General features: G+C 42.7%; 2 protein-coding genes across 3 annotated transcripts; one reads left to right on the top strand and one right to left on the bottom strand.

Annotated features, from left to right (window-relative positions):
* Positions 1–3197: 3197 nt before the first annotated feature.
* On the bottom strand, positions 3198–7396 carry LOC123425146. 2 transcript variants are annotated; one of them, XM_045108824.1, is made up of 2 exons: positions 7003–7396; positions 3198–3478 (listed from the first exon to the last, which is right to left on the bottom strand). In XM_045108824.1, exons 1-2 carry the CDS (start codon positions 7371–7373, stop codon positions 3427–3429), a joined length of 423 nt encoding a protein of 140 aa, XP_044964759.1. In that variant the 5' UTR covers positions 7374–7396; the 3' UTR covers positions 3198–3426. The 2 variants fall into 2 exon arrangements, 1 of the variants encoding a protein (XP_044964759.1); XR_006621788.1 differs by having other exon boundaries at positions 3198–3502.
* Positions 7397–8652: 1256 nt separating this feature from the next.
* On the top strand, positions 8653–9198 carry LOC123407380 (pectinesterase inhibitor 8-like). The gene has a single exon (XM_045100507.1). The coding sequence runs from the start codon at positions 8653–8655 to the stop codon at positions 9196–9198; it is 546 nt and encodes a 181-aa protein (XP_044956442.1).
* The last annotated feature ends 1329 nt before the right edge of the window (positions 9199–10527 follow it).

The following is a 10527-nucleotide window of genomic DNA, read 5'->3' as shown; positions in this document are numbered from 1 at the left end:
CTCCATGCTCCCCTCATCAAGGTCGAGTGTGTTACCATTCGGGACCGGAGAATGCAAGTTCGTCCACTCTTGCAAGATACAATCCACAAGTTCAGTCGACAAGGAAATTGCAAGCACTCGGTTCGAACACAAAAATATTCAACAGAGCATAACTAACCTTGTTTGTCGGCGGGTTTTCAACTGAGAAGGGCAGAACCCTTTTCACTCCCATCCGATTATCACCAGGACCGGCTATTCCGCGGACCCACTTTGCTACTGTGTCTTCATTCACCTCCTCGGGATGGGACCGAGTGGAATCCTCAGGACCGGTGTAATGCCACATAGTGTGGTCCCGAGCCTGGAGAGGCTGGATGCGTCTGCCAAGGAAGGTCTCTAGCAGATCCATTCTTATCACTTCGTTGCGGACCAGACCAATCAACGCTTTGACCAAGGGATCCACCTGAGTTTTCTCCTCCTTCGTCAACACTAATGTCCTCGGAGCACTCGGTCGCTCTAGAGTAAAGGGAGGGAGTCCACTCAACATGTTCGGGCAAGCAACATCATTAAAGTAAAACCAAGTGGCTTGCCAGTTACAAAACGACTCTGGAAATGTCATGGCAGGATAGCTACTTTTGGCTCTCTTCTGAAGCCCTAAACCCCCACAGAACTTGATGACATGAGTCTTGTCATCAGTCGGATTAACTTTCTTCACCGACTAGGATCGCACGGTGAAGATGGACTTAAAGAGTCCCCAGTGAGGAGGACACCCCAAGAAAACTCACACAAGGTGATAAAGCAATAGAGATGCGCAATGGCATTCGGGGAAAAATGATCCAACCGCGCCCCAAAGAAGTTCAAGAACCCCCGAATGAAAGGATGGGGCATATGAGAGAAACCTCTTTCGACGTGCGTCAGGAGGAGAACCCGTTCTCCCTCCCACGTCTCGGGCTCGACTTCATCTCCAGGAAGCCTCCAAGACTTGTCCGCCAACATGCCATGATCGACAAGCTCGAGGAGATCCTCCTCCCGCACAGTTGAGAGAGGAAATCCCCATGGATCCAACCTGGCGGCCGAGCTTGCTTCTTTGACTTGGCGACGCCCTTCGTCTTTGCCTTCTCCAACTTGCCGGACTACCCTTTCGTCATAGTGGCAGCGGTGAAATGGGTCGCTTCGGTTTGCGTTTGTGGCTAAGGAGAAGGAAGAGCCGGCGAGAGGAAGAAGACGATGTCGTTCCAAACCCTAGCGCTGGAGGCTTTTATAACCAGTCGACTGGGTCACTAGCAAGTGGGCCCTCGACTTATCCCTTCGCAGGCCACCGCGAGATACGTGGCGGAGATAGAGGCGGAGGAATCGAGGCGGCGGGATCCACTTGATGGCAATGACGTCATCACCACGTATCACGCGGTAACCGAAATTTTCAAATCCCAGAAAATCCGGAACTGAGAGGGTGATTGGTCACATCAAAAGATCCTATCAGACGCGACGTTTTGTTTGCTCACTCGGATCTTCAAATCCACTCTGATATTTTGTACCAAGCAGAATCGATCAAGGCGAATGACGAAGATTGCAATCGACATCCAATTCGGCGAAACTTTGAAGAGCATTCAAATTCAGTATGTTGTACCAAGATTTACAGTTACACCTTCACCACTCGAACCTCGATCCATTCGGGGGCTAATGATGGGGTTACAGCCCTAGGGTAGGGTCATAGGACTGACCTATAAGTCCTACCCAAGGGCACCTCATTATTAGCTTGAGGATCACAAGATACCTACCGAATGGATTAAGACAACCTCTGGTCCACTCGGTAGAGAACCAGTCGGACGATTATCTTATACTCGACGACTGGATTCCACTCGGTGAAGACCAGAAGCCAATCGACATAGAAGACCATAAGCCACTCCAGCGAGGCTAATGGTCAGACGTTAGACTACTGTAGTTAATGTCATTTATGACATACGTTACCTGTAACTTATGCATTCAATCTCACTTATAGCACCCTTGAAGGCTGGATACTTATGAGGGCCAGCGCACTCTATATAAGCCACCCCTCCTCTCTGGCACAAGGGTTCGTATTCTGTAACACATGTATTCCACTCGACACTAAAGCTCCAGAGCACTGAGATGTAGGGGTGTTACCTCCACCGCAGAGGGGCCTGAACTCATACAACCTTGCCGTAGCTAGGACTCTGCCCTCTACTTTCGTACCCTACACATCTATTGTCAAGCTTATACCCACGAAAGCACCTGCTCATACGGAACCTAACACTTGCACCCAACACGGGCAAGAGGGTTTCCAAGCCCATTGAACTCATTATTTGCAAGTACTAAATATTGATAGGTAGATAATATAAGTATAAAAGTGTATAACAGAAAATAAATGACATCAATATTTTTGTAGTTTTTGTAATATAATTTGAGTAGACCGGGGGGCCATAGTTTTTGCTAGAGGCTCTTGAAGATAGCATACGTTGGGTACATAAATTATTATTGGCAATTGATAGAATAGAGCATAGTTATGACATCTTATTCAAGACAATGATGATGTATATAGGCATCACGTCCATAAGCAAGTAAACCGACTCCTCCCTGCATCTAATACTATTACTCCACTCATCAACCGTTATCCAGCAAGCATCTAGAGTATTAAGTATAAAGCAGAGTAATGCTAGGGGCAAGATGACATGATGTAGACAAAGTAAACTCAAGCAATATGAATAAACTCCATCGTTTTATCATTGATGGCAGCAATACAAATGCACGTCATGGCCCTTTTTGTCACTGGCATTCAGCACCGCAAGATTGAACCCATCATCATGCAAAACTCCCCCTGAAGATAAATTAATCTAGTTGGCCAAACCAAACCGATAGATTGGGGAGAAATACGGAGCTATAATAATCATGCATAAAAGAATTCAAAGAAGACTCAATTAATATTCATGAATAATCTGATTATAAACCCACAATCCATCGGATCCCGAAAAACACATCACAAAGAAGATTACATCAAATAGATCTGTGCGGGAATCGCGATAAACTTTGTATTGAAGATCAAAGAGAAAGAAAAAGACATCTAGATACTAGCTATGGAACCGTAGGTATGTGGTAGACTACTCACACAATATCATAGAGACAACAAGGTTGATGTAGATGGCCTCCATGATCGATTCCCCCTTCGACAGGACACCAAAAAAGGTCTCCAGATGGCCTCCCATCGGAATAGAGAATTGTGGCTGCAGAAAAAGTGTTTCAGGTGGCTCTGTGATGTTTTCCCAATATTTGAGAATTTATAGGGATGAAATCAGGCCAGACGAAGCCACGAGGGCCCTACAAGGTAACAGGGCACGCCTACCGCCCTGAACATGCTCTATTGCCTTGTCGTCTCCTCGTGCAACTTATGGCCTCCTTCCTAAGCTTCCATGTCCTCTTTTGTCCAAAAAAAAATCATCAAAAAGTTTCGTAGTGCTTGGAATCCGTTTGGTACTCGTTTCCTGAAAAGCTAACAACACACAGAAAACAACAACTGACACTTTGCACTTGGTTAATAGGTTAGGTCCCAAAAATGATATGAAACAATATAATTTATATGAAACATTCAAGATTGATAATATAATAGTATCGAACAATAAAAAATTATAGATGCGTTGAAGACGTATCACGTCTCACCATTAGGTTTTTGAACAAATACTTGATTGAGAGATATGTCGCTCAATTATCAATACTCTTTCTAATAGAATATATTTTACAGTGGAAACATTTTTTTTGTGTCACAGTATGAAAGAGGTGTCATTGAATATTGCTTTTCGACGGGCACTCGAACATCCTGGATACATCTGGTCCAATGATAAGAAGATGACACTCATGCCTTCCAACATTCATTATATGTTGTATGTGTTGATGAAGATGACACTTTCTCAACGGTGTTGAGGAGACGAATTGGGCATTGGTGATGGGGAAAATTTTGGACGCCCAAGTTCACCTACCAGTGTCGCACGAGGACAATTCTCTATTTTAATGTTAGTTTTTTCCAAAAAAAAACATGCATCTGTCCATTTCTTTTTGGGTGTTCGTAAGTTTTATAGAAGAAAGACAAACATTGTGACATGTCTTGAAAGGCACCATTTAGGTGAATCAACCATGGATTGGATGGTTAGGAGGATAATGATATTCCCTGTCCATCAGAGTTCAAGTCCCAGCCTTGATATTGGTACTCACATTTTCTTGAATTCATTTCAATCTTCTCAGCGATGTACGTTCAATGGGTGATCTCGAAGATGCTTATAGGGATATGGTGTGCGTGAGTGCATTTATAAAAATGATTGTATATGCATATGTATGATATGTCTGTATTGTGTTAAAAAAGATGACATTTAGTGTTATGAAAACACTCATTTTAGAGCACAGATGGATCACAACAAATGGAAGTACTTCACCAGTTTTGGCCGCACATAGAAGATACATACATGTATGTTTTCAAGAAATCATGAAAAAACAACAAGCTTTATTATTATTATTATTATTAGTTATTTGCCTATGAGTCGGGGTATAAATATTCCAATATATTAGCCCAATATTTACATGTATATATTATATGATTGTGTAAATAAATATTTACCAAATCTTGCCCTTAATTTTATTTTATAATCACTTATTGACTTGTCAAGGAAAATATAATGTACCAAGGAAAATATAATGTACCAAAGAAAATATAGTTTATTTGGTAAGTCAACAAAATATGTGACAATTCATGCGGTTACCCTGGAGTAACTATTAGTAAAAATAAATATGAAATGTTGGATGAAGCGCTTCGCTTGAAAGTAAAAAGGAACACTATTTTTGTTAGTACGAGATAATTGCACGTGGGTTGCAACGGAAGCATAGACATCCTAATATATTAGCACGTAGATGCACATCTATTATTTTGTTGGTGTGCTAAAATTTATCAAGTTTTTATATGCAATCACCATTATTTATCTGCCATGTTATTGTTAATTAAGCACTTATTGTAATAAATTATTTAGCAAGTTTTTGTACCCAATCATGATATTTTTCCTGTCATCTTATTATTAATCACTTATTTTGTAATAAGTTAATGACTTACCAAATAAACTATTTTTATTTTATAAAATTAATAAGTCGTGGGGCAGTTCAGTCGATTTTAGGGAAACCGAGAAGAACCAAAGATGGAAGCGAGAGGGCATACATAGATAGGTTGACGAAGTAAGGTGAACCGGGAATTTACATTCTTTTTAAGTAGTACATATACATAGAGATTGTTGATCCAGGAACATATGTTTTAGAACCCATGATGTTCAGTTGCTTATTGCAAAGGAGTTGAAATTATTTTAAAAGGTGGTTTGTCTTCAACTTGGTCCTGAAAAAAAATATACGTAAATGTTTTGGGGTCACCTAATCATATCATCTATACCTTACTAGTAAAGCAAGGATAACTTTTGCTCGTACGTTATTAAATTTTCCCTTGAAGTTGGTGTAAATTACCCACCATACCGCCGGTAAGTGGATAAAAAATGATTCGTTTTTTCTCTTTACAATTCACCGTCGGATTTACGTTATCCTGCGCGAGCCGTCTTCTATCACGGACAAGCAAGCAGCAAGGTAGTTTTACTCTTTTTACCCCAACCGGAAGACCTGGGTTCCAGTCCCACCTTCCACCTTTTTTCGTTTTCTCTTTAAAATCCCCTTTTTCGTTTTCTCTTTAAAATCCAACTAAGCTAGCTGAACGTTTTGGTCAAAAAAGGTTGTTTCTTATCGTTTTCTATTTAAAATCCCTTTTTCGTTTTCTCTTTATAATCCAACTAAGCTAGCTGAACGTTTTGGTCAAAAAAGGTTGTTTCTTATCGTTTTCTATTTAAAATCCCTTTTTTTGTTTTCTCTTTAAAATCCAACTAAGCTAGCTGAATGCTTTGGTCAAAAAAAAAGGGTTGTTTCTTATTTTAGATTGTCCTTCCTCGCCTTCTTAAATCTAATACACCCAATTTATATAGGCTTTTTAGTTCCTGTTTATCAAGGACCCATCATGGAATCAATAAACAAAGGCTACATGATCAAAGAAAGAAGGAAAAGAAAATAGTGGGAATATCTAATGAACAAAAGATCCACAGTCCTATATATATTAAAGGGATCAAATGGGTCATGCACGTTGCACACTCATTCTGTACATGTATAAAATTAAAAAAAATACGATACTTATCTTAATAACTTCAACAATACTAAGTATATTAAATTTTACTGTAGCTGGTTATCTCACATTTTGGTCTTTACTTAACAGCGGAACACGGCATGCAAGTCGAAACCCCTTATTAAGTTCCAGTCAATTTTCCTAGTGTGACTAAAGAATTTTAAGTTCCAGTCAATTGTGTTTTTACCATTACATCATCATCCAAGGGCCATCCCTCGCGGTGCATTGTTCTACTTCCTCTCCACGACATACATTTAGTTTCTCCGGATGCTATCAACCGATGCATGCCTAACCACCGCCCATTGCCGTGTTGCCATCTCCCAGGCCATTTGTATCTCCCCACCTCACATTCCTCTACAAGAAAGGTGTGATAGTACCCGGGTATCCTGAAACCCCCTTATTCAGTGCGTCCAGTGATTCTAAGATTCATGCTGGGCAATTGTCAGCAGCCGGCCACTAAGGATGTCACGGTCATAACGTAGACAATTTGCAGAGATAGATAGGGCCGGGGCTAGGTTGTGGCAGTTAGTGTAACCTTACTAAGGGCCAGTTCATTTCACCTCATAATTATTTAGAATCATAATTTTAGAAAACTGCCCATAGAATCGTCTGGCCACAGAAATGTCTGTCTAGTTTTTTTTTCTGTAATTCTAGCATGTAATTGTTGTATGAGTTGTGTGTTGAAATGTCTCAAACGTCCCTAGATTGATAAAACATATACCAGCCATCCATACAAATTAATACCACATATAGAAGCCATCAATACAAATTAATAGCAGGAAGAGAGCATGCGGGAGAAGAAAGGTAGGGTATGAACAACTCACTTGATGCAGGGGCGGCGGCGCGGCGGGAATGGACGGACGACCGGTCTGCTGGGGTGGCGGCGTAGCGGGAATGGATGGGCAGTCGGTTTGCTGGGGTAGCGGCGCAGTGGGAATGGATGGACGGCCGTTCTGTTGTGGCGGCGGCACGGCAGGAAGGAGAGGAGGAGAAGGGTGGGCCGAAAGGAGCGGAGGAGGAGAAAGGGGCGGCCGGTCTGGGGCGGCGACGCAGCAGGAGCCTCCTGCCGGCGGATTTGATGAGGCTGGTCTGGACGGCGCTCAACCCTAGCAGGAGGAACGAGCAGTGCGAGGGTGTGGGGGAAGCGGTTCGATGAAGAGGATTTGCCTCGCTCGATCTGGTTCCTGAGTAGCATTCTACCCGTAAATTGTGTTTTCAATAAGGGTAGTGGTTCAAACCGAATAATTTTCTTTTCTCGGACTGACCAGAATTATCAGAATCGCCAACTTTTGATAATTCTAGATTACACTATAATTCTGGAATGATAGGCTTAGGCGGGCCATCAGGTGAAAAGACAACACACAAGAGGAGGTGTATAAAACGTGGCTGCAAGTCTGGTCCGACCAGCACCGGACCCTAGGTATTTTAGTTGAGCGGCAGGCTTTATACTTTATATATACCATTGGAAATTGTTTTTTGTAACTCGGCCTTCATGGTCATTTTTAATTTGAAATCTGAAATTCATAAAAATTCAAATTTTATATTTCAAAAATTTCTAAAAAACAGAGATAAACGAGGGCGTAGCACACATGTATACAAAATTTCAAAAAAAATACATTGAAATAAGGTATGTACAAAAACGATAAATCTAGAATTTTTTAATGCACGATACTATTCATTGATCGAGGCCATAAATTTATCTTTTTTTCTGAAGATCGTATTTCAGTGTATTTTATCCTAAAAATTTACACAGATACACATAACATCCTTCTTTACTTGCATATTTTTTCAAATTTTTTTAAATCAAAAGATTTAAATTTTGAATTTTTCAATTTTTTTAAGCTATATGGAGCTCGGCCTCCAAACGTCCGTTCTCATATACCATGCACATTAGAGATTCATGTACTGGTCAATTGCCTATGTGATTGATAACTAGTACTAAGCCCCATCCGTAATATACGGTGTTAGACCATTTACAGTCAAACCTAATAAATATGACTCTTTAAATATTTGTGGACGTTGTCGATATTCCGACGCGTTACTTTGCTCGCCGTAGCATCGATGTCTTTGCCTCTGCTTTGTAGAAATCGATTGCATGTAAGAAATTTTGAGGTGACCGATGTTTAGTTAAACCGATTTTCTTTTCTCACTAGTTGTGTGAAACCATTCTAAGTAAAAGGACAAAATGCTACTATTTCCTTGTGTTCTTGCAAACAAGTTTTTTTTTATAGGGAGCACTCGAGTTGAATTATTAAACGGGCAATTCCAAGCCCAAATCTTAGTCAGCTGCGAGTGGTAACTAAACCGGACACTTGTTTGTCTCTCCCTGTTCCATGCAAACTGGCTCACACATCTCCACTCCATTCGCTCTCTTGAAAACTTCTCCCTGTATATATATATATAAAACCAACATGCGCTTCGCTTCCGCTTGTCGCACCGGTAAGGATTTCGGAGTGGATCTTCGAAGAGCACAGATGATCAAGGCGCCCACCTCCTCGCCCTTGGCCGCGGCCGCGGCCGTGCTCGTCGTCGTGTCGGCGTGGGGCGCGGACGCGACCATCGAGACCACGTGCAGGGACGCAGGCGCGGCCGACCGGCGCGTGGACGTCGCGTTCTGCGCGCGCCAGTTCTTGGCGTTCGAGGGCGCGGCGGAGGCGGATACGTGGGGCCTGGCAAGGACGGCCGCGCTCATCGGCATCAACCTCGCCGACGACGCCATCTTCGACCTCACCCACGGGAAGATCCTACCGCAGCCCAAGGACAACAAGGCCGAGGCGGCCATGGACGTGTGCGTGAAGGCGTACGACAAGGTGGGCGTGGCCTTCGCGGAGGCCTCCGACGAGCTCAGGGCGCGCCGGTACGCGGCGGCCAAGGAGGACATGGCACGCGTCGCGCCACTCCTGCAGAGGTGCGACGGCGGGCTCGTCAAGGTCGGGCTCCCGTCGCCGCTGCCCAGGTACAGCGCCGACTGCCTGCAGACGACCATCATTGGCATCGCCATTACCAACCTCGTCAAGTGATGCATGCATGCATGCGTCGAACACCTGTGGTTCTTACTTCGTCGCGTGTGAGAAAGCTCTAGTAGTGTGTGTAGTCTAGATCTTAAAAACCCTTTCTCTGCTGAGCTGTCTTTCTTTTTTGTAGAAACCTAATAAGGGGCAATTCGTGTGCTTGGTTAATTTCTAGCCTTCGACTGTCAAAAGTTTTTCAACACACGCAAGCGTCTGCTAGTACATATGCACATACGAGTTCATGCTTATGAACACATGCACGTACACCTTATATATTCATGATTGAACCATCACATTTGTCTTAAGATTAACGAAATTGTCAAAGATACCTTCCTCGTCGATAGAAACATCTTCTTTCATTGAACACACATCATCAAAAAGCCTGAAAAAAATCAAAGGAAATGCGAGCACCGATGACAAGTTCCTTCTCGACTTATCCTCGTTCTCTTGGTTCGGTTGTCTTGATTGCGGTTGAGGACCTCGATGACTTCAAGCAACGCTTCATTGTCCCACCTAATGTTTTTCTTCTAGTCTTTTGGGGTTTAGTTGTTGCATCATTGTATCTAGCCGCTTTTGTTTTATGTTGTTTGTTTTATTTCAGTTATTTTGTATGTGTGTGTGTCATGTTGTATCGGTCGTTGTAAGGGCTTCATTAATTTGAAGCCGGGTGATAGCCTAGAAAAAAAACTTCAACCTTCGTGGGCTAGGAACACCATTGTCTTCTCAACAATCCAATCATAGGTTGCTTCCCTTCAACTCCCAATTTTACACTCATGTTATATATCCATATTGAACTGTTTTTCTTTTGCGAAATCATCTTAAACAACTTTAGTTGCAGCTTTGTACACTAGTAGAAAATAGGGCTTTCTTCCGCAGCATTAGTCCTGGTCGGGTTTTGGACCGGGACTAATGTGACCACTAGTCCCGATTTCAACGGCCAGGCTTTAGTTCCAGTTCATTTGTGACCTCTAGTCTCGGTTGGTGTTACAGATCAGGACTAAAGGTGTCGTGGCAGGGTTGCGTCACACATGGGCTCCTGCGATCCCCTTTAGTCTCGGTTGGTGCTACCAACCGGGACTAGTTGTCCATCTCTAGTCTCGGTTTGTATCACCAACCGGGAATAAAGATGTGACTATATATAGTGCTTCGTCCAACCCGAGCTCAAGAGCTCTCCTTTCTTTGTTTTCTCCTTTCTCTCCTTTGTCCTCTTTCCCTTGCTCGAGGTCATCCTCCATTTTTGCCAAGATTTGTCAAGATTTGAGGCACCCCACCTATCCAAGTGTTTACAAAGGTTAGCAACTTTGTCCTTTCATCTCTCATTGCTAGATTAGCTCGTAC

This window comes from Hordeum vulgare, chromosome 1H (assembly GCF_904849725.1).
Source record: "Hordeum vulgare subsp. vulgare chromosome 1H, MorexV3_pseudomolecules_assembly, whole genome shotgun sequence".
NCBI lineage: Eukaryota > Viridiplantae > Streptophyta > Magnoliopsida > Poales > Poaceae > Hordeum > Hordeum vulgare.
Note: the sequence above shows the minus strand (reverse complement) of the source record. Positions and strands in the feature narration are given on the sequence as shown.

Excerpts from the sequence above, each read along its gene's own strand:
- LOC123425146 (XM_045108824.1), bottom strand. The coding sequence starts at position 7,373 with ATGCTACTCAGGAACCAGATCGAGCGAGGCAAATCCTCTTCATCGAAC. Across the intron at positions 3,479-7,002 it reads CGCCGCCGCCCCTGCATCAA|CTTTTCAGGAAACGAGTACC; the intron begins GTGAGTTGTTCA and ends GTGTGTTGTTAG.
- LOC123407380 (XM_045100507.1), top strand. The coding sequence starts at position 8,653 with ATGATCAAGGCGCCCACCTCCTCGCCCTTGGCCGCGGCCGCGGCCGTG.